General features: G+C 40.0%; 1 protein-coding gene across 1 annotated transcript in view; it reads left to right on the top strand.

The window, feature by feature from the left end:
• araf (A-Raf proto-oncogene, serine/threonine kinase) overlaps nucleotides 1–25,172 on the top strand; it is a 74,790-nt gene that overhangs the window by 29,545 nt on the left and 20,073 nt on the right. Inside the window, exons 12-14 of the mRNA XM_030059447.1 lie at nucleotides 4,210–4,256; nucleotides 7,408–7,526; nucleotides 14,683–14,814. Coding sequence (XP_029915307.1) covers nucleotides 4,210–4,256; nucleotides 7,408–7,526; nucleotides 14,683–14,814 — 298 coding nt within the window. The remainder of the gene's footprint in view (nucleotides 1–4,209; nucleotides 4,257–7,407; nucleotides 7,527–14,682; nucleotides 14,815–25,172) is intronic.

The raw sequence follows: 25,172 nt of genomic DNA, 5'->3' as shown, positions 1-25,172 counted from the left end.
AGATCTAAAGTCTTCAGCTGCAGCTTGTTTTCTATGAGGGACGAAAAATGACAAAACAATAAATAAATGAATAAATAAATAAATACGCATATAAATATATAAATGCATAAATAATTAAATTAATAAATATTTCTACATTTATTTATTTATTTATTTCTGTTTTTATTCATGCATTTATTTATTTATTTGTGTATTTATACATTTATGCATGTATTTATTTATTTGTTTATTTTTACATTTATTTATTTATTTATTTCTACATTTATTTATTCATTTGTGTATTTATATATTTATTTTTACATTTATTTATTGATACTTTTATTTATTTCTACATTTATTCATTTATTTATTCCTTCTTTTATTTCTACATTTATTTATTTATTCCTACATTTATTTCTGTATTTCTACATTTCCACATTTATTAGGCCCGAGCCCTCCCTTAGGGAGAAGGGCCTATTGTTTTTGTACCGTTTCTTCTTATTATTATTTATACGTCATTTTAACGCTTAATTTGACCCCCTAAACATGCTCAAAAACTCACCAAATTTGGCACGCCCCCCAGGTCTGGCGAAAAATTTGATAAAATGGAAAAACGCACCCCCAAAGTGCAAAAATGGGCTCTCTAGCGCCACCTAGGCACACTAAATCGGCCTCTGCGGCCCACAGGAATGTGATAGAAAGACCAAACCAGCGCCGAAACGTAGGTCTCATCAAGGCCGAGATTCCCCCCCCCCCCCCGACCTAAAACCAACAGGAAGTCCGCAATTTGCCCTTCAAAGTAAAAGTCATGCCCGAAATTTCGCGTTGCACAAAAATTATCTCCTCCGAGGCCGTAAATCGCAGCGGCTCAAAAAGCTAATACATGACAGAGGAAACAGTGCTGAACAAAAGTTGTGCGGGATTTCGTCATTACTTGTTTAATTTTTAAATTATAAGCCCTCGAAGTCAGCGTTGCCGCAACCAAAACACCGTTTTTTCGCATGGAGTTTGGCATGAAGAGGCGCACACTTGCCGCCAATTAGGCCCCTGGTGTCTACAGTAAACGTCGCACGGCTTCGAAACTTATGCCGACGGAAAGAGGATGAAAATTCCTACAAAAATATGAAATTAACTTTTAAATTGGAACAAGTTTGTGGCCGCTGTGAAGACTTTTCGAACATTTTTGACCCTTGTGTCCTCTCCTCTGCACTCTGCCCGGTCATGTGACTCACTCTAGGCAACGGACAGTTCCGCAATACACACCCATTATAAACCGTCAGCGGGAGCAGAGAAAACAGTCAAACTTAAACTGCCGTAACTCAAAAACGGTATAAGATAGAAAATTCGTGTAAATACAAGATTTATAGAGCCGAGTCTTGTGCCTCGTTTAAACTTCGAATGGCGTCTGTAACTCAAACGATGTCCGAGTGGCGTTACCTCAAACGGGTGTGGGTTGATCGATTTCTCCATAGGATTGAATGAGGATTTCTGTGTCTGCCTGCATTTCGGTCTGCCCGTGCCACAGCTGCCGGCCAGCAGGGGGCACTGGTGCGAGGGCCGTCCAACGCTGCTTGCAGCTTTAATTTATTTCTGTATTTTTGTGTCGTATGTTAATAAGGTGGGCGGTTCTTACATTAGTCTTATGCACGATTGGTCAACTGAGCGAATCAGACAGAAGCAAACAATTCATGCATGGATGAACCATGAAACTGGAAGTAGTCGGTGGGTGCGTGATTTACCACATCATTCACCAGTGACCTTAAATCACTGACGATGGCTCTCAAAACGCTTTCCATTGCGTTTTACACAGTAGCTAGTAGGGCATTAATGTAAACATCGACCTGTCGAAAGTCGAAGAAACACACACACACCCACACACACGGTCGGCACTCCACTACAGCCTCCTCACCCCCCCCGGACGCCCGGTCGGCGCTCCACTACAACCCCTCCCTCCCTCCGGTTGGAGCCCCGCTAGCCCCCCCAAAAATCTCCCGGTGTTGACGGGTCGACGTAACGTCGACGACATTGAAAAGTCGGCGTGAAAAAGTCTGGCGTTGTTAATGCCCTAGTAGCTTGCTAGTCCACTGCTATCCACTGCTACTGCCTGGACTGGCAGTAGTAGTGGATAGGATCACACCCACAAACCAATCGTGCTTAAGACTAATGTAAGAACCGCCCACCTTATTAACATACGACACAGAAATACAGAAATAAATAAATGTGGAAATGTAGAAATACAGAAATAAATGTAGGAATAAATAAATAAATGTAGAAATAAAAGAAGGAATAAATAAATGAATAAATGTAGAAATAAATAAAAGTATAAATACATAAATGTAAAAATAAATATATAAATACACAAATGAATAAATAAATGTAGAAATAAATAAATAAATAAATGTAAAAATAAATAAATAAATACATGCATAAATGTATAAATACACAAATAAATAAATAAATGCATGAATAAAAACAGAAATAAATAAATAAATAAATAAATGTAGAAATATTTATTAATTTAATAAATTATGCATTTATATTTTTATATGCGTATTTATTTATTTATTCATTTATTTATTGTTTTGTCATTTTTTGTCCCTCATAGTTTTCTGGGGAATACATGCTTTGACTGGGTGCGCCCATCATTGTGACAGGTCAATGCATGCTATGCAAATCGTCATATTTCCATCATTGATGACATTGATTACGTCGACGACTTGCAACACCTCTATTAAGAATATACAGTATAACAGCATGATATTGTGATATTGCTTTCATATAACACCTATACAAACAATTCCATTTATCAGTTAATGGTAATAAGGTATATCAGATTACAATGTATTTATTTAATTATCATTTTCGGCTCTGCTTGCATAAATAGTTCCATCAAAGTTTGCAAATTGAGCCAAGCACACGGGCGCCCCGGTGGCTCACTGGTAAAGCATGCGCACCATGTACCAGGGCTTAGTCCCGATCGCAGCGACCGGGGTTCAAATCCGACCTCAGGTCCTTTGCTGCACATCATTCCCTCTCTCTCTCCCCTGCCTTTCTTTTCTATCTCTACTGTGACTGTCAAATAAAGCAGAAATGCCCCAAAAAAAATCTTAAAAAAAAAAAAAAAGAACATTTGTAAAGCAGAGTAAAACATACTAGTAAAATGTCAGATAGCTGTTATAGTGTATATCAGCAATGGACTTTGGCTTTTTGTCCAATCATATCACTCCACCAGAACTAACTCATTTATAAGAAAATTGATACCCATGAGTTAATACTGTACATAGCACATCCTCACTGCTAGCTTTAGTGAGGAGAAACATGCCACTTTGCTACAGCTTCCTGTTGGCCATCAACACAGTCCAACAAACAAACAAAAATTGTGAATGTCCTCCTTGTCCTTCCAAAAATGTTTGCAAACAATGCTGCTGATTAAGTTTTATTCAGCAGTGATATACATTATATGAATGACATTACATGATAATACATTGTCTTGTATGCATCCACACAATTATGCTGCTAATTCACTGGTGTGGTCTTGGGAACTCAGACTTTGGAGAATCGGTCTTATACATATCTGAGCAGCAGCAGCATGGCATTCATGGCATTTCAGTTTTGGATAAGTGAATGCTGGCAAGAGGAGGAAACTCTGAATTTTCCTCCTCAGGGAGTACCCCAGAAAAAGCAGCCATTTTTTGACCATGAGTCATGCCATTGAAATTTCAAGGTTTGAAAAGGCACCGCATGTAAACTGTTTATGGCAGGGCAATTTCAAGACATATTGAATGGTGCAGTGTGTTTCCTGTTTTAAAAAGGACATTCAAAATGTTTTTTTTTTCCCTTTGCAACAAGTAGCCTTTCACACTGTGGTGAAGGTGGTAAGCTAAGGGTGAGATTGTTCTATGCACAGTTACAAATGAGTATCAATCTTTTAATATGTCCTGGGTTGAAAAACACCAAACAAAATACCATTATTGTGTAGCGCGTATCAAGTAGAGCTGCACAATTATCAGTGTATTTCCTTTGATGTCCTCTTGATTCTAATTAACACCCAGATGAGTGTACTGCATGAAAGCCTCTGACAAAACTTAAAAGTCATAGCTTTTCCTTGCAAGTTTCTAAATTTGTGCATGATACTGTTTTTGGAGTTGAACCATATCAGATTGTGAACTGTGCATCCTCTCTTCCACATATACAAGTGATGATAATGATGTTGGTTGGTCTCTCTTTCAGTTACCTTCATGCGAAGAACATAATTCATCGAGATCTGAAATCGAATAGTATCCTTTGGCAATGATAATTTCTTCCTGCTTGCTGAGAACTGTCTGTGTGTGTGATCTAGATCGGTGTTTATCAGTGTTTTTAATTTGCATACCTGAAACATGAACGTGACAGAACAGCCTGAGTTAAAATACAGCAGGGAACAAATACCCCTCTTAGGAACTCAAATGTGCTTTTATTATGCAATGATAATACACTATCTATCTTGCTATCTCTGCAGATTGAGATAAAAATTAAAATATCAATACTTGGCACAAGCGTACCAGTCATGTATCATGAGGAAGTATCATGATATATTGCATTATCAGGTGTATTGTTTTCTCGTCAGCAGTGGAGAGAGCATTTATTAGATATTTGTTACAAAGGCAATACTAATAGAATGTTTTGAACAGATTGTGTACTTTCTATTGGCATAACCAAATATGACATTAAATTAGACAGTATGTAACAATGTAACAATTATCTTCAGTAATAGCCTTTTTTCAAAATATTTATATTTTAAAAAGTTTATTGTCTCGCCTGGTAAATTCTGTAGTGTGATTGTATAGTCGTTAGTTGACGGATGCTGTCGTAGGCGACTCGGTACTCCTTTGCTGAACAAAATGTTATCAGTATACACTCCTGATCAAAATTTTACGACCAGTTGAGAAATTGCAAGAATTTACATTTTGCACTGTTGGATCTTAAGAAGGTTCTAAGTAGAGCTTCAAAATGCAAAAAGAGGAAATGGGAGTGAGACAAAAAAAAAAAAAAAAAAAAAATTGAGTAAGCAATTTATTGCAAACAACCATTAAACTGAAATAGGCTGTTAATCAGCTAATCAAAAGTTTAAGACCACAGCCTTAAAAAGCCCAAATCTTGGCAAAAATGTGGATTCAGTGTCATTTTCTGTCAGATATCCACACTGTCATGACCTCCTGATGGTAAAGGCAAAAAAGCTTTCTTGTTAATCACCTCAAAAATTCGTTTCGGCATGCTTGATGCTAGTGTTTCCAGGAGGCTAGTGGGAATGTTGCTCCAAGTGATGAAGATGGCTTCATGGAGGGCATCCACTGTCTGGAACTGGTGTCCATTTTTGTAAACTTCCCTTGCCATCCAACCCCAAATGCTCTCAGTTGGATTTAGATCAGGGGAACATGCAGGATGTTTCAAAAGAGTGATGTTATTTCTCTGGAAGAAGTCCTTTGTCAGGCAGGCATTGCGAACTGCAGCGTTGTCCTGTTGAAAAACCCAGTTATTACCACACAAACGATGGCCTTCAATCATGAGGGATGCCCCCTGCAACATCTCCACATAGCCAGCTGCCGTTTGACGCCTCTGGACAACCTGAAGCTCCATTGTTCCATTGAAGGAAAAAGCCCCCCAGATCATGATGGCGCCTCCTCCACTGTGCCATGTAGAAAACATCTCAGGTGGGATCTCCTTGTCATGCCAGTAACGTTGGAAGCTATCAGGACCATCAAGGTAAAAATTTTTCTCATCAGAGAATAAAACTTTCTTCCACCTTTCAATGTCCCATGTTTGGTGCTCTTGTGCAAACTCCAAACGGGCAATTTGTGCCGTTGAAGGAGACGAGGCCTTTGAAGACGTTTTTTGTTCTTAAAACCCTTCTCTCTCAGATGCCGTCTGATGGTTATGGGACTGCAGTTAGCACCAGTGACAAGCTTAATTTGGGCTGAGGATCGTCCCGTGTCTTGACGGAGAGCCAATTGGATCCTCCGGCTCAGGGCCGGTGAAATTTTTTGGGGTCTACCACTTGACTTTTTTGTTCCATAACCCTCAGGACCTTTTAAGAAGTTTAAAATGACTGTCTTACTGCGTCCAACCTCAGCAGCAATGGCACGCTGCGAGAGGCCTTGCTTATGCAGCTCAACAATTCGACCGCGTTCAAAGAGAGAAAGCTTTTTTGCCTTTGCCATCAGGAGGTCATGACGGTGTGGATACCTGACAGAAAATGACACTGAATCCACATTTTTGCCAAGATTTGGGCTTTTAAAGGCTGTGGTCTTAAACTTTTGATCAGCTGATGAACAGCCTATTTCAGTTTAATGGTTGTTTGCAATAAATTGCTTACTCTTTTTTTTTTTTTTTTTTGTCTCACTCCCATCTCTTCTTTATGCGTTTTGAAGCTCTACTTAGAACCTTCTTAAGATCCAACAGTGCAAAATGTAAATTCTTGCAATTTCTCATCTGGTCTTAAAATTTTGATCAGGAGTGTATATCAGCTATATCATTTGTTTAATGAGGCCTCTATGTAATTATAGTTTGTTCCACTGAGGTCTTAACAGAGGTAACAACAGCATGATGTGTTTTGCCTGACCCAGTAAAATGTGCAGCGATAGCTCTGCTAGGAAAACATCTGTATCTGATTGTAAATGCATGATAGGATACCGACTCCAACAACAAATTGTCAAGCATTCGCAGCTAGATAGATATTGTCGACTGATTCACTCTATCATCAATTCTAAATTAAATTGATGATTGGCCCAAGCTTAGTTGAGACTTGAGAACTTTTTCCAACTTGAACCAGTTTCAAATTTAGAAAAAACAGGACTTGGGGAGCCCCGGTAGCTCACCAGATAAGAGCGCGTGCCATGTGGTAAGGCCGAGTCCTGATTGCAGCGTCCTGGGTTCGAATCCGACCTCAGGCCATTTGCTGCATGTCATCCCTGCTCTCTTCCCTGCCTTTCCTGTCTCTCTCTATTGTAATTGTCAAATAAAGCTATGTAATAGGAAAGGTAAAATGAAAATGCACCTTAGTTTTCAAACAGCATTTTAGTAAGCTTTAAAAGAACACTGACAGAAAAGTCAGTCAGTCAAACCTCCTCCTACTTTTATTTTAAAATGTTTCCACACACCAGATAACCAGAGAAACTATTTAGACTGAGAGGAATCACTCAAAAACCAGCCATCTAAGAGAACTGCTCATTCTTTCAGATTTTTTTCCACTGCTGTGCTGATATTGTTTGCCAGACAGAGGGGGTCAAAGCATTCACACACTAAATATACAAATATCTGAATTATCAAGTAATTATAGTCAATCCAACTTATTCCCCATAATTTCTTGCTTCCTTGAAGTTTTGTCCTGGACACTTCCCTGAACATGCATGCCAGTTGCCTGTTATCAGATTTCCTGAGCTTCTTTGCTAGATATTTTCCTGCATGAAGGCTGGACTGTTAAGATTGGTGACTTTGGCCTGGCAACAGTGAAGTCTCGCTGGAGTGGCTCTCAGCAGGTGGAACAGCCAAGTGGATCCATTCTGTGGATGGTAAGAGTTATTGTAAAGCATTTAAATCAAAATTTATTCCCAGTGGTATTTTGCTAGTCAAGTAAAGGTTGAATCAGAATCAGAATGCCCTTTATTGTCATTTTACAGATAGTAGAATGAAATTGCAGCAACTCCATTTTCAGTGCAAGACAATATAACAACAACAATACAAAATATAAAATATATAAGAATATACGAAGGTACCAGATTCACAGAATCATAACAGTATAAAAGTAAAAAAAAAAATAAAGTGTGTAATAGTAAGGAGGAATGTACAGTGTGGAGTACAAATATGAGTGCAGATATAAGTGGACATGAATACTTGCTATACTTGCTAATATATTGCACATGGTCGAAGTATTGCAATATCAAGTACTCAAGTACTTATTCCCATCCCTATTTATTGTACTAAAAATAAAACTTACTGCGACAACAATGATTCGATTCATTAATGGGTGATATGACTCTAGAACGTTTTTGATGATTTGATTAATCTGTTTGATTGAGTAACCTTTTCACTTTACCTTTACCTTACAATGAACCTCTTGAATTCCGATTACCAGATACTGAAGGTAGCCTCAAAGTTAGAAAAAAACTTTTCTCCACATTGTATGTCGATGTCACAAACATTGTTATCTGTTGGTTGCAGCGCTTGAGTGGAGCTACGTTTTTTGGCCAGCAAGGGGACTAAAGAGGTTAAACGTGCAATTATTTAAAAAGACCCTCCTATCTGAAAAGTTACAAGTTAAATAATTCAGATATTTTTTTAACATTTATTTTTAAAAACAATTTTACTTACTCATTTTCTCCAGTTTGCACTTCATTCAGCAGTCACATTTGTAGAACTGCAATATGCACAGTATTGTCTTGTCCAGCCATCAGCTCTGATGCCACTCGGTCAGCTTTACATTGATATTTCTTCACCTCTTTTTAGGGCCCGAGCACTGGAACAGTGCGAAGCCCTATTGTTAGGGCCCGAGCACTGGAACAGTGCGAAGCCCTATTGTATTTGCTTCGTTTCTTTCTTTTTAGGGCCCGAGCACTGGAACAGTGCGAAGCCCTATTGTTATTGTAGTGTTTTTTTTTTTTTAGGGCCCGAGCACTGGAACAGTGCGAAGCCCTATTGTATCTGCTTCGTTTTTTCCTTCTTCTTCTTCTTATTATTATTACGCCCAAATAACGCTTAATTTGACCCCCTAAACATGCTCAAAAACTCACCAAATTCGGCACGCAGGCCAGGTCTGGCGAAAAATTTGATAAAATGGACAAACGGACCCCCTAAGTGCAAAAATGGGCTCGGTAGCGCCACCTAGGCACAGAAAGGCAGCCGCTGCGGCCCACAGGAATGTGATAGAAACACCAAACCAACGCCGAAATGTAGGTCTCATCAAGCCCTACAAATCACGCGCTGACACCCCCCCTCTAAAACCAACAGGAAGTCTGCAATTTGCGTTGGAATGTTCACGTTCTCGCCCAAAATTCCGCTTTGAACAAAATCTATCTCCTCCCAGGGCGTAAATGTCAGTGGCTTGAAAACTTAATAGATGACAGAGGACACAGTGCTGAACAAAAGTTGCTAAAAACTCCGTCATTACTCGATTCGTTTGGATTTTATAAGCCCTCAAAGTCGGAGTGGCCAAAACCAAAACCTCCTTTTTTCCCATGGAGTTTGGTGTGTAGAGGCTGACACTTGGCACTAATTACGCCCCTGCAGTCTAAAGTAAAAGTCTTGACAGCTTTGAAAACTATGCAGATGGAAAGAGGACAAAAATTCCTACAAAAATATGTAGTTTTGATGTGGATTGGACCTAGTTTGTGGGAGCTGTGAAGAGTTTTCAAACATTTTTGACTCTGGTGTGCTCTGCTCTGCACTCTGCCTGGACATGCGACTCACTCTAGCTGCCTCAGGAATGCGCAATACACACCCATTGTAAGAGCTCAGAGGGAGCAGAAAACACTCTCAAACTAAAACTGCCATAACTCAAAAACAATAAAAGATAGCAAAATCATGTAAATGGGAAATTTATAGATCCGAGTCTCGTGACTTGTTTAAACTTTGAATCAAGTCTGTAACTCAAACGGTGACCGAGCTGTGACCCCTCAAACAGGGGTGGGTTTTCTGGATTTCTCCATTGGATTGAATGAGGATTTCTCTGTCTGCCTACATTTTGGTGTGATCATGCCACAGCTGCCAGTACTGGTGTCGGTCACACACTAGGACGTCCGCGGCCTTTCAAAATAACAGCCCAAAACTCTTTCAAAATAAAAGCACCAAAAAAATTCCCTTAAAACTGGCACAAACGGATGAATTGTCTGCACTTTAACATGCACGCCGTCCCCGACCTGCACAGGGGGTTGGTTCTGTTCTGTTCCAATTAAAGCTTGCAGCTTTAATTGGTTCTGTTTCTGAAGTATTCAGTTTCTGTTTAACATATCCTAGACACTGCACAACTTTTGTCTAAGCTGTCATTTTTCTCATAGACGCCAACATTTTTCCAGACTTTGAATTGTAGGCGCAGCAGAGCTGGAGATATTTTGTTTGTTGTGTCAGTCAGCCATGGTTGCCACTGTGTTAGTGGTGGTGTTAGTGATTATCGCCTCATGTAACAGGAAATGGGGTCTGTGCAGCAACTTTGCCTCATAGTATTTGCCCTATGTGAGTTTGGTGTTTTTTCTAAGAATAATCGAGAATAAATTGATTCAAAGTAGTTTATATCGATTCAGGCCAATAATTGCATGGTTCACTCTATCAATTTCTTTAGGGTAATAAATTCATACAATGATGCAATGAATCAGTCATTACACCTCTATCATTGTGGAATATCCTGGAAGTTACTGGCCAATCTTAAAGTTTTGCTTTACAAAATAATTTGTGAGATCAGCCCAAATTCATAAAATATTTACCAGTGAATTTCAAGTATTAATCTTTCTCAGAATTAAATGGATTTTAATCCTTAAAGGTAGAATGAGTAGGGGATGAATGTTTCCGTTGTTCCATAGATGCAGCCAACCCTGAAGAGAGCTGATGTTGTCAGGTGTGATGTTCTGCCTCTATGGAATAACACTGATTTTAAATGGTCCATACTAGATGGTTAGGCAATAGGACACATTTATTGGCCAACACCGATGAGCTGAATCCTTTGCAAGTCATTATTTTTTCACTGATTTAGAGGTCTTAATGTGTCCACTTATGAATTAAACTGTAGATGCCCAATACAGACTCATCTGTGGCGCACTGGCACAAGATCTGCACAGCCACCACTACACCGGCGATGTCGGTGCCGACAGGATTCGGCATGCCTACTTTACATAACGATTTCTCTGCGACCACTTATGATATTCAGAAACTTTAAAAAACATCTGAAACCGGAGAAACCGGAGTTTTCGCCTCTATGTGATTGGCCGGAGGCCAATCACAGAGGATTTCCCGGTGCGTCACATGTTTGTAATCTGAGCTTCTCGATACCGTAACTCTGCCGGGTATTGAAAGTTGAAGTTCTGTTGTAAAAATGAGCAAAAGCACTCACTCATTGCACTATTCTGACAATTCTACAACCATAAAAAGCAAAATAAATTAAGGCGAATTTAATTGAATTGCAGGTGTAAGAGGGTTAATGTGTAAATGTGGTGTGAACTGATCTAAATCTCTATTGCTGTGTCTATGAGGTGTGTTTCATTTCCTCACTGCAGACACTAACATGCTCTCAGCTGTGAAACTTAAATTGAAGCTCAAAATTGGGCATCTTTAATTAATTCATAACCCATGACAGGCTTCCATATATTGAAAATAAGTCCCCCTCCTGACAAAATCTAACTCTAGTCTATGCATTAACTACGCATAGATATTAACGTGCTTTCACACAGCCAAATAGCTTATTACCATGTTAATTGCAATAATCAGTGCATTATTTTATGTTCTGTTGTGTGTGTGTGTGTGTGTGTGTGTGTGTGTGTGTGTGTGTGTGTGTGTGTGCGTGTGCGTGCATGCGTGTGCGTACGTGTATTTTGTTTTTTGCATCACTCCATATGTAGGACATTTTGCCATTATGATGGTGTGGATACATTCTTGTGAACATAACATAACATAATTTTACATATTAAAACCGATTTTCTTGAAACTACTTTAACTTCTTAAAGCTTGAAATTAACGGTACCCAGTGTAGTTTTCCTTGTTAGCACACTTGTTTACATTCAGAACCTCTCACCACATACAAGGATACAAGGATACAAGGAAGTTTATTTGTCATTATACAACAAGTTGTATAGTGAAATTAAAATGTGGTTCCCTCTTGATTGATTAATTGATTGATTGTGTAGAAAATAGAATTATTAAGCCTGGAGGAGTTCAGATGGTGCATTTAGTAGTCTCACAGCCTGAGGGAAGAAGCTGCTCTGTAGTCTGGTGGTACGGCAGCGGATACTTCTGTATCTTTTGCCTGACGGCAGCAGGATGAACAGGCTGTGGCTGGGGTGGGTGTTGTCTTTTAGGATCCTTTTGGCTCTGCGCAGGCACCTCACCTCCCCGATGTCACTGATGCTTGGTAGATGGGTACCAATGATGTTTTGGGCAGTTTTAATGACTCGTTGCAGAGTCTTCCTGTCCTGGGCCGTGCACATCCCATGCCAGTTTGTGATGTTTCCAGTCAGGATGCTTTCAGTCGCTCCTTTGTAGAAGTTGACGAGAACTTGGCATGGGAATTTTGCTTTCTTAAGTTTCCTTAAGAAATACAGCCGTTTCTGAGCTTTTTTAACCAGGGCAGAGATACACTACTCACAAAAAGTTAGGGATATTTGGCTTTTGGGTGAAATTTATGGAAAATATAAAAAGTTCACGCTACAGTGATATTATATCATGAAAGTAGGGCATTTAAGTAGAAGCATACACTGGTGATTTCCTCATCTCAAACAATTTCTTGAAACAAAAGCCAACAACAGTGGTGGATATACCACAACAAAAAATGTCAGTGTCAATAACTTGTCATGTGCCCTTGAGTATCAATTACAGCTTGACAACGACGTCTTATGCTGTTCACAAGTCGAGTTATTGTCTGCTGAGGCATGGCATCCCACTCTTCTTGAAGGGCGGCCCTCAGGACATTGAGGTTCTGGGATACAGAGCTCCAGCCTCTACACGGCGACTCAGCTGATCCCATAGGTTTTCTATGGGATGCAGGTCCGAAGAAAGTGCAGGCCACTCCATCTGAGGTAAACCAGTCTCCAGCAGCCGTTCCCTAATGATACGACCTCGATGAGCTGGAGCATCAAACACCTGATGTGAATTTTGCCGTTAAACTCGTTTAGAGAACAGCAACTTGTGCAAAAAGTACTGAAACATTGAACAGTTGGACATGTGCATTCAAAAGTTTACAGAAGGTCACATTAAGTTCACCTGTAAAGGTTAGAATGCATTTTAGGTTCATCCTGAAATTTCACCCGAAAGCCGAATATCCCTAACTTTTTGTGAGTAGTGTATGTGATGTCCATGTCAGGTTCTCTGTTATGTTGATTCCCAGGAACTTAAAACTGCTCACTTGCTCCACCTGAGCTCCATTGATGTAGACAGGTGTGTGTCTTTGCCTCCTTTTTTCGAAAATCAACTATCAGCTCTTTGGTTTTGCTGACGTTGAGCAGTAGGTTGTTTGCTGTGCACCATTCTGCAAGATTGTTGATTTCCTCCCGATATGAAAACTCATCATTGTTGGAAATCCGGCCAATGATGGTGGTGTCATCCGCGAACTTCACAATAGAGTTCTCTCCATGTCGGGGGTTGCAGTCGTGGGTGTACAGCGTGAACAGGAGGGGGCTGAGCACACAGCCCTGGGGCGCTCCGGTGTTAAGCACTAGAGTGGAGGAGGAGAGACTGCCAATCCAAACTGACTGGGGTCTGTTTGTGAGGAAGTCCAGTATCCAGTTGCAGAGGGTGGTACTGATGCCCAGAGTGTTCAGTTTTCCAATCAGCTTCATGGGGGAGATTGTGTTGAAAGCTGAGCTGAAGTCAACAAATAGCATTCTGGTGTAGGTGCTGCTTTTCTCAAGGTGAGTGAAGACTGAGTGGAGAGCAGTGGAGATGGCATCCTCTGTGGATCTGTTGGTTCTGAATGCAAACTGCAGAGGGTCCAGACTGGCAGGGATGTTGTTCTTTATGTGCTGGAGAACCAGTTTCTCAAAGCACTTCATCAGGATGGGGGTGAGTGCCACAGGGTGGTAGTCATTTAGATCAGACTTTTTAGGCACAGGGATGATAGTGACTGTCTTGAAGCAGGTGGGAACACTCTCCTGTGACAGCGATAATTACCATTACCATTTAATTACCATGTTACCATGTTACCACATGGTAACATGGCAATTAAAACTTGACAGTGAAAATGCAATCTTAAAATAGCAGTAATTTACCACATATGTACCGGTATATATTATTTGGTCTCAATTAAATTGATAATTCAGTAAAAAATTCAATTTGCCAATTCATTTTCACATAATTCAGGCATTCTCCAATCATTTTAAAATACAAAACATTTCATTTTCAAGGACTTACCCTGCTTGATAGTTAATAATATTCACGTTATTTTAACTTCAAAAATTAAAATGCATTACAAATGAATGATAAAGGAATTTAGTAGAATTAACCATTCTGTAACACTTTGAATATTACTGTTGAATGTGCCCATGCTTATCTAGTTATTTATTGTCAAGAAGAAGACATTGTGTTATAAATTAGTTATAACTAAGTTCAGTAAGATATAAATTAGTGTTTTGGTGCTATTCTGTTCATATTTATTACATTATTTTAAATGTTTAATTTGTGCTGGTAAGCAGGAACAGGGGAAAGCGTCTGCCTGCCAAAAGTCTATTACATCCATTTTCAACCCACATAGAACCTTCATGATTGCATTTCCAGCAAGAAAACACATCTACTAACCTTAGGTCAATAAATGTCTTATTGTCAGTTCCAGAGTGTTTGCAGCCAGCACAGACCAGTAGTCTTTTAATCAGTGCTGAAGAAAACACCACTGTTTGTTTTCATCTGCTCACTGCTTGTAATTGAGCTACCACTAACAGGTCAACTTTTACTGTCAACTTTTATGTTCAATATAGCATGCTGGTTGTGGTGAGACATTAGGTAATTTAAATACCTTTTGTTGTTTATTTTTTCCAGGCTCCTGAAGTGATCCGAATGCAGGACAGCAACCCTTACACTTTCCAGTCTGATGTCTATGGCTATGGAGTTGTGCTGTTTGAGCTGATGTCAGGGACCCTGCCTTACTCCAGTATCAACAACAGAGACCAGGTTATATACTGCTCAGCTATGTGCTAACACAACACTGATTTGGTCCAAACCAGGATTTGTGAAAGGTCCCTTAAGAAGTCTTAAAATAATATCACCTGAATGATCAAAATTTAAAGGACTATACTAGTGATTCTACATTACATATCCAAAATGTATTTAGGGCCCGAGCCCTGGAACAGTGCGAAGCCCTATTGTATCTGCTTCGTTTTTTCCTTCTTTAGGGCCCGAGCACTGGAACAGTGCGAAGCCCTATTGTTATTGTACTGTTTCTTTTTTCTTCTCCTTTCTTATTATTATTACGTCAAAGTAAACCTTAATTTGACCCCCTAAACATGCTCCAAAACTCACCAAATTCGGCACGCAGGCCAGGTCTGGCGAAAAATTTGATAAAATGGACAAACGGACCTCCTAAGTGCAAAAATGGGCTCGGTAGCGCCACCTAGGCACACAAAGGCAGCCGCTGCGGCCCACAGGAATGTGCTAGAAAGACCAAACCAACGCCGAAATGTAGGTCTCATCAAGCCCTACAAATCACGCGCTGACACCCCCAACCTAAAACCAACAGGAAGTCCGCAATTTGCGTTTCAAAATCATGTTCTCGCCCAAAATTCCGCTTTGAACAAAATCTATCTCCTCCCAGGGCGTAAATGGTAGTGGCTTGAAAATTTAACAGATGACAGAGGAAACAGTGCTTACAAAAGTTCTGAAGGATTTATTATTATTTCGAATCGTTTGGATTTTAGAAGCCCTCAAAGTCGGAGTGGCCAAAACCAAAACCTCCTTTTTTCCCATGGAGTTTGGTGTGCAGAGGCTGACACTTGGCACTAATTAAGCCCCTGCAGTCTAAAGTAAAAGTCTGACAGCTTTGAAAACTATGCAGATGGAAAGAGGACAAAAAATCCTACAAAAATATGTAGTTTTGATGTGGATTGGACCAAGTTTGTGGGAGCTGTGAAGAGTTTTCAAACATTTTTGACTCTGGTGTGCTCTGCTCTGCACTCTGCCTGGACATGTGACTCACTCTAGCTGCCTCAGGAATGCGCAATACACACCCATTGTAAGAGCTCAGAGGGAGCAGAAAACACTCTCAAAATAAAACTGCCATAACTCCAAAACGGTAAAAGATAGCAAAATCATGTAAATGGGAGATTTATAGATCCGAGTCTCGTGACTCGTTTAAACTTTGAATCAAGTCTGTAACTCAAACGGTGACCGAGCTGTGACCCCTCAAAAAGGGGTGGGTTTTCTGGATTTCTCCATTGGATTGAATGAGGATTTCTCTGTCTGCCTGCATTTTGGTGTGATCATGCAGCAGCTGCCAGTACTGGTGTCGGTCACACACTAGGACATCCTCGGCCTTTCAAAATAAAAGCCCAAAACTCTTTCAAAATAAAAGCACCGAAAAATACCCTTAAAATTGCCACAAACGGATGAATTGTCTGCACTTCGACACGCGCGCTGTCCCCGACGTGCACGGGGGGGCGAGGGCCCGTCCAACGCTGCTTGCAGCTTTAATTACTTAATGTTTCTGCAGGTCTTGCAAGTAATTAGTCATATTTTAGACTACTATCATTTTTCCTCCCTTTTATCCAGCCATTGTTTTATTATAGCCATTCCTCTAAGATATGAAAATAAATTGTCAGACTTAGCACTTTTTTTTACACCAGTATTCCATGATCATAATAACGCTGTCCTCTTTAGTTTTCCTAAAAGCTGCAAAATATTGATCATTGTTGAGCCCAAACTTGCAACAAGTGTGCTGCACCACACAGCCTACTATAACTAATCTCAATTTAACATTACAGCTGACACTGACACACTGAATGTGAACAAAATGCAGTTACATTTTTACCTGTATTAATTCTGCGGTGTTAGGTGGTATTGGCTGGGATTGTTTCAGCTTGTTTGGGCTGCAACATTGTCTGTCGATTTTCTGATTTAAATAATTTTTTGGCTGAGCATGGTGACATTACAGTATCAGATTTCACCATGGTAATGTGACTAGAGTTGCCTGTGCATTTAGTCAAGATATAAAGATTGTTTTACAACTGCATGCACTTTAGTTTTTACTTGTATTAATTACATGGTGTTGAGCTGTCTTGGCTGGAATTATTTGGGCTGTAACATTGTCAGTTGATTTGCCGATAGCTATTTACAGTTGAGCAAGGTGACATTACAGTATCAGATTTCACCACAGTAAGGTGATTATGATGATGTGCTGCCAGTACACCTGTTGCTATGAGCCTCTTAATAAAATGAAAATATAGCTGCAAACAGCCATGAAAGTGGGCAGAGGACTCATGTGCAACATGGAACACAGCAAGTCCATCCTGCAAGGAAACTTGTCATGGTGGCCTCAGGAGATTTTTCTGCTGTTTTTGGAAAAATCCAAGATAGAGTAAAATCTAGTATGGCGGACCTTATGGGTTGTATTTTCAGATTTTTTTGTTGTGACCCAAGGGACATGTGTGCTAAGTTTCATAAATATCACACAGATGGGGCAGCCGCAAAAGTGATTTAACTTCATTAAATTTCAACATTGAACTATAGTGCCCCCTAGCATAGTATTGCTCCAAGGGCCCGTGGTTTGCTGATAACACTAAGATAAGATAAGCCAGTATTAGTCCCACCACAGGGAAATTCACAGTGCTGCAGCAGCAACAACAATTAAAGAAAGGAAAAATATATCACTGATTCTTGGGAATTTGGATAAAACAGGTTTTAATTTTGAGAAAAAAAGTGTGTTAAATTACAAAATCTGAAGGTATATCATTATAGGCCAACTAATCTGACGGTGGTGACAGTTGCCTCATTAAAACATACATTTCCAAAATTTATACCACTCAAGTCAATGGCTTCTTGCTTAACAACTTTAACTATTTGGTACAAAAAATAACAATCCTGAGCACTGTTATAAGCATTTTTCAGACTTCAGTCATCACCGTCAGACAGAAAACCTGACTGTGGTGACGTCTGACGGTGGTGACAAAAACCTACTCTTTCACATGATAAGCATGAGTTGTTCACATTAGCCAGCTTGTTTTCGCCCTGTTGCTACCTACATCAGACCTCTTCTTAAAAAGTATACATTTATTCCGTAATCTAATTTAATATTTTTTATACAGAAGTGACGGTGTTGACAATTTATGGTTGTGACAGTAGCAGTGTCCCAAAATATGAAGACATTTAAGAGAAAATAGAAAACTTCCAGGAGCCTGAGTGGTCTTGAAGCATGCAATAGAGCTGAAGGTTTGAAAAGGGGTCCTCAGGAATGTAATTGACCTTATAGTTTTTTTATTATTATTTTTTAAATAAATATCTGACGGTGGTGACGAATATCTGGGACACATTTTGAGCAACCACAAAATAATAGTAAATATTGTTCAAAACCCATCGTTTGTAGTTTTTAATACATATTATGATGTACTCTTTCATGTGGTAAAGATATTATTCAGTGAAATGATTACTTTTTGTTGTTTTAATCAAGTTGAAATGATTATCTCCTATCCGAGGACAACTGGTTTTGTAGGGCATGGGCCAACATATAATCATTCAATTAATACAAATTAAAAATAAACCTATGAAAAAACCTTACAAATGTGCAAAGGACCCCCTGATTATGCCCTTGATTCTTTTTATTCATTAAAATGTTGTAAATTTCCAGCAGAAATAGCATTTTTCTTAGTGGGACATGATTTATCCAAATTCTCAAGAATCAGTGATATAAATAACACAGTGCACACAGAATAAAAGAATAATTGAGTGCTACATAATCAATATTGCACAGATGGAGTTAATGTCTATGTACAGTACAGGCCAAAAGTTTGGACACACCTTCTCATTCAATGCGTTTTCTTTATTTTCATGACTATTTACATTGTAGATTCTCACTGAAGGCATCAAAACTATTACATAACACATGTGGAGTTATGTACTTAACAAAAAAAGGTGAAATAACTGAAAACATGTTTTATATTCTAGTTTCTTCAAAATAGCCACCCTTTGCTCTGATTACTGCTTTGCACACTCTTGGCATTCTCTCGATGAGCTTCAAGAGGTAGTCACCTGAAATGGTTTTCCAACAGTCTTGAAGGAGTTCCCAGAGGTGTTTAGCAGTTGTTGGCCCCTTTGCCTTCACTCTGCGGTCCAGCTCACCCCAAACCATCTCGATTGGGTTCAGGTCCGGTGATTGTGGAGGCCAGGTCATCTGCCGCAGCACTCCATCACTCTCCTTCTTGGTCAAATAGCCCTTACACAGCCTGGAGGTGTGTTTGGGGTCATTGTCCTGTTGAAAAATAAATGATGGTCCAACTAAACGCAAACCGTATAGACAGCTTGTTGTCAACAAGCCACTAATTAACTGCTTCCAACTCTTTTCCTAGGTTTTTCTTAATTTCTTTGACATTCCTCCCAGACACCAGTAGAGCAGAGTCATCAGCATATGAAAGTAGTTTGCATCTCACTGCAGCTGGCATATCATTGATGTATAGTAAGAATAAAAGGGGCCCAAGGATGGATCCTTGGGGCACCCCACATTTTATTTGCTGAAAGTTTGAAATAGTCCCCTCAACATCACAGACTTGAGTTCTCCCTGTGAGATAGGAGGAGAACCATTTTACAGTGGTCCTGCCAAAGCCCATGCACTGTAATTTTGATAACAGTATTACATGATTGAAAAAAGAAAAAAAAAGCCTTTTGCAAGTCCCGAAGAACCATACTAACATACAGTCCATCAAACTTCTAACGAACAAAATCTAATAGATGCATAAAGCAGGTTTCAGTAGAAGAGGCTGCTCTGAAACCAGACTGGAACTCATAAAGTAGGTTTTGTTTAACTAAATAGTCCTCCACCTGCTGATATAGAAGGCGTTCAAACACTTGATATGGCTGTCAGAATTGACACTGGCCTATAGTTACCCACATCTGATCTGTTGTTTTTCCTAAAAAGAGGGACCACCCTGGCCCTTGACTAAAAGAAAGATTTATAATATAATATGGGTAAGTATACTAGAAATTACACTGGCACTGTCTCTTAGAAACCTTGGTGGGATCAGATCCAGTCCAGTAGCTTTACTGACAGACAGTGAGGATAGGTTTGTCCTCACCTTCTCCTCTGATACAGGGCTGATCTCAAAGTCACCAGATATTTCCTTTTTATCTTTATAAAATGAGTTTATACAGGCTTTGCCATATTTACCAGAGCCATTTAGTAGCCTATTGACCAGGCTGGCTGCAACAGTTATAAAGAATTTATTAAAATGGCAAGCTACCTGCTCTTCATCGAAGTACATCTTATCCTCAATGACTAATCCAATGTTTCCAGATTTTGATTTTCTGGTTCCCATATCATTTAACACTTTCTACATTTTTTTTAGGTTGATATGTATTAGCAGCAGTAGAATCAGCATAAAATTCAGACTTGGTTTTCTGTATCTTGTAATTCGCCTGGTTTCTAAAATAAACGTAGACATCATAATTACTGGGGCATTTCTTAAACTTTCTGAAACATTTAACACGTTGTCTGAGCAGCTCTTTGATTTCAGCTGTCATCCAAGTTGCACTTCTCTGTTTTATTCTTGTCTTGTTCATAGTAGGGGTGCTCCATCGTGGGTACCTCACGATTCGATGCGATTTCAATTATGGGAGCTTCGATTTTTCGATTATAGCGATTACAGCGTTTGTCAATTCGATGCGATTATTGGTGCCACGATTCTTCAATTTTTGCGATTTTTACAGCTGTTTTCCATGCAAGACTGATTTTGTGTTAATCTATGGCTGGCTTTGTAAATAAATAGCTCATAAATTAACTCATGTCACTCTCAAAATAAAGATTTTTTGAACATTTGACTAGGAATTATTTTTCAAAGACACAAAATATTTTGACTATGTAATCTGGGAGTAGCTCCAACATTTAACCCAACATTGCCATGGAGCACAGCCCAATCTAGAGGCCAGTGAAAGAATTGCATAAGCCAGTTCCATCATAACAAAGTAATTAAAAATTTGGTACACAGGCACTACAGTACACCATTGACTTTTATTTATGTATGTATGTACAGTACAGGCCAAAAGTTTGGACACACCTTCTCATTCAATGCGTTTTCTTTATTTTCATGACTATTTACATTGTAGATTCTCACTGAAGGAATCAAAACTATGAATGAACACATGTGGAGTTATGTACTTAACAAAAAAAGGTGAAATAACTGAAAACATGTTTTATGTTTTAGTTTCTTCAAAATAGCCACCCTTTGCTCTGATTACTGCTTTGCACACTCTTGGCATTCTCTCGATGAGCTTCAAGAGGTAGTCACCTGAAATGGTTTTCCAACAGTCTTGAAGGAGTTCCCAGAGGTGTTTAGCAGTTGTTGGTCCCTTTGCCTTCACTCTGTGGTCCAGCTCACCCCAAACCATCTCGATTGGGTTCAGGTCCGGTGACTGTGGAGGCCAGGTCATCTGCCGCAGCACTCCATCACTCTCCTTCTTGGTCAAATAGCCCTTACACAGCCTGGAGGTGTGTTTGGGGTCATTGTCCTATTGAAAAATAAATGATCGTCCAACTAAACACAAACCGGATGGGATGGCATGTCGCTGCAGGATGCTGTGGTAGCCATGCTGGTTCAGTGTGCCTTCAATTTTGAATGAATCCCCAACAGTGTCACCAGCAAAACACCCCCACACCATCACACCTCCTCCTCCATGCTTCACAGTGGGAACCAGGCATGTGGAATCCATCCGTTCACCTTTTCTGCATCTCACAAAGACACGGCGGTTGGAACCAAAGATCTCAAATTTAGACTCATCAGACCAAAGCACAGATTTCCACTGGTCTAATGTCCATTCCTTGTGTTTCTTGGCCCAAACAAATCTCTTCTGCTTGTTGCCTCTCCTTAGCAGTGGTTTCCTAGCAGCTATTTGACCATGAAGGCCTGATTGGCGCAGTCTCCTCTTAACAGTTGTTCTAGAGATGGGTCTGCTGCTAGAACTCTGTGTGGCATTTATCTGGTCTCTGATCTGAGCTGCTGTTAACTTGCCATTTCTGAGGCTGGTGACTCGGATGAACTTGTCCTCAGAAGCAGAGGTGACTCTTGGTCTTCCTTTCCTGGGTCGGTCCTCATGTGTGCCAGTTTCGTTGTAGCGCTTGATGGTTTTTACGACTCCACTTGGGGACATATTTAAAGTTTTTGCAATTTTCCAGACTGACTGACCTTCATTTCTTAAAGTAATGATGGCCACTCGTTTTTCTTTAGTTAGCTGATTGGTTCTTGCCATAATATGAATTTTAACAGTTGTCCAATAGGGCTGTCGGCTGTGTAGTAACCTGACTTCTGCACAACACAACTGATGGTCCCAACCCCATTGATAAAGCAAGAAATTCCACTAATTAACTCTGATAAGGCACACCTGTGAAGTGAAAACCATTTCAGGTGACTACCTCTTGAAGCTCATCGAGAGTGCAAAGCAGTAATCAGAGCAAAGGGTGGCTATTTTGAAGAAACTAGAATATAAAACATGTTTTCAGTTATTTCACCTTTTTTTGTTAAGTACATAACTCCACGTGTTCATTCATAGTTTTGATTCCTTCAGTGAGAATCTACAATGTAAATAGTCATGAAAATAAAGAAAACGCATTGAATGAGAAGGTGTGTCCAAACTTTTGGCCTGTACTGTATGTATGTATGTATTTATTTATTTATTATAGTTTATAATTTATTGTGTTGCGAAAGTACTTGACGGTGGCGTGCGTTTGGTGGGTGGAGATAAAAGGCCGGCGGATCAGGAGGGGGCTTGTCTGTAAAGTGTGGTTTGACGTGCAGCTTCATATGGGACGCAGGGCAAACGAGGGCAACTGCAAATTAAAGCCCGACTCCTTCAGCATTCGCAGACGAAAATGGCCTAAAATATGCCACCCTGTCTTTGAAGGAATGCACAAAAAAATCACAAAGATGCTGCCGAAAAAAAACATAGACAGCCTGCGGGGATTCATATATGAGCAGCCACTGTGTCCGGTGGCCTCCCTGGAGAAATAGCCTACCTCTCCCTGCTGCCTCCTGATTCACCTGCCTTTTATCTCCACCCAAAGCGGACACAGTGTGACAGCGCCGATTTATGGTAAATTAACAGTATACTTTTATTATTATTGTTATTGTTACATCCGACGTTAGGCATAGCCTACGTCTGCGCAAAAACACACCAGTCGCGAAACGCACGCCACCGTCCCTGCAAAGAGGAGTCCAAACATAATTGAACACTATTTTAACAATTGCACTATTAATGGAAATATCCAGTTCAACATTAACGAGCCCAAATAGCCTGATGTGACATGATGATCGCGCTAGATGAAAAAGCAATCTTACCGTCTGCGCTCTGTGCATTCTGTCCACTCTATCTTGCTTGGTGGAAGAATGAATAGTTCTCAATTTTATTGTTGCATTTTTACCAATAAATTATTGATTTTTTTCTTTTGTGTTTATTTTATGGGCTATATGTAGGGTAACCGTTTTATAAAAGCAAGTCCCTTGAAACTGTGAGTTACAGTGATTTTACAACGGCATTCCGTTTGCTATGGTCCCACCTACTAAACTGTCCGGGTGGCGCGCGCGTTACCTACTTTTTGTTCCGGGTATCCGTTTTTTTTTTCCAGGCTTGGTGGAAAAGAATCGACGTGAAAAAAACGATGCAAATCGATGCACGAAAACATCGCGATGCATCGCAATTTTGATGAATCGCACCCACTACTAGTTCATAGGGGCTACAGCATTAAGTGCTGCTTAAACAAACTCCAAGCCCTGTCAACATCATTGCAATGTAAAACATCACTCCAATCCCTCTCAATAAGCCTGTTTAAAAGCTTCAACTGTGTAATGTTTTGCGCATCTGTACTTAATGGATCGATGATTAGCAGTCTTTGGATATGCCTTAGGAATCTTTCTTGTGCAAAAGATGACATTGTGATCACTTAGTGCAATATCCAGTACCCCTGATTGAGATATATTTTCACATTCACATCACACCAGTATTAAATCCAGGAGAGACTGACTATTAACAGATATTCTAGTGGGTTCATTAATCATCTGATATAAACCTGATACTTTACAAAAGTTTTTGAGAGAGTTTTTCATGCTGCCACAAGACGATAACAGATTTGTGTGGAAGTCACCCATAATAATACATTCATTTTCCAAGCATACCAGTGTTTTCCCTATCATTCTAGAGGCGGGGCGCAGCACCTCCTCAACGGAGCCTCCTGCCTCGCCTGAAAGTCATGCTAAATTAATTTAATTTAATTAAATTTCAAATTAAAAAATAACTTAAGTCACAACAGAAATAATTTAACGTCACTTTTCTATAGAATATGTCTAGACCGCGTTTTTATCAAATAAACTAAATATGTTCAGGTTGGTTATTAACCTAATTTTTATAATTTCAGTATAGGGTCTATCTAGTCTAGGGTTTCTCAACGGGGGCGGTACCGCCCCCCAGGGGGCGTTCAAAGAAGGTCGGGGGGCGTTGGAAACAATTATTTTGACAGGGGGGCGTTGGGGGGCGTTGGGGATCTTTGAAAAAAAATATAAAAATATATATGTAAATATTTAATATAAAAGCCTTTATAATATAACACCTAAAGATTCATACATGGGTTGAAATATAGAATTAGGCGTACTTGCAAAAACCTGCCAGTTTACAGGAGTCTCTTTACCTCTGAGTTTCCAGCAGTTGATGATTTCTGTTTCGTACTTCATGCTGCATTTATAAGAATGGGACATCGGAGCATCCTGTATTAAATGTCACCACAAGTATGGCTCTTCTCCAATAGCAGCGGAATTGGGGGGTTCGGGGCCTTTCGGGATTCCCGACAGGCCCTGAATCCCCCACAAGGTCTTGCGATGCTGTTGTCACCGGCGCGCAGTGCTTTTGGCTAGCAGCGAAGGTGGAGATTTCCCATGAAAAGACTTTCTAACTTGATATTTGAGGAACAAAAACGTATTATTAACTGGGAAATCAACACCAGGCCTCAAATCCAAAGGAAGTGAGGTCTTTTCAAACGGAATGGTACAAAAAGAAAGAGCGGGTTGTGTGGATGTAGTCAAGCTAGCAGGTTGTTGTGCTTTCCGAGTCTCCTTTTCTTGGCGGGTCGCGGCAGCGTCTGGCTGAGAGAGGCTGACTGCGACCTGCACAGCCTGCCGAGGCTTTGCCGAAGCACCAAACCACTACAGCCCACATCCGAGGGGTATACTACGAAGCAGGTTCAGTGGGTTAGCGAGGTATGTTGAGTCTAAAGCCAGGCTTTCCTGTATCACGAAGGTGGCTCTCTTTTAACCCGGCACGATCACCATGGTAACTTATGCTTAACTCAT

This window comes from Myripristis murdjan, chromosome 9, assembly GCF_902150065.1.
Source record: "Myripristis murdjan chromosome 9, fMyrMur1.1, whole genome shotgun sequence".
Taxonomy (NCBI): domain Eukaryota; kingdom Metazoa; phylum Chordata; class Actinopteri; order Holocentriformes; family Holocentridae; genus Myripristis; species Myripristis murdjan.
This window is presented reverse-complemented; position numbering and strand designations above follow the sequence as displayed.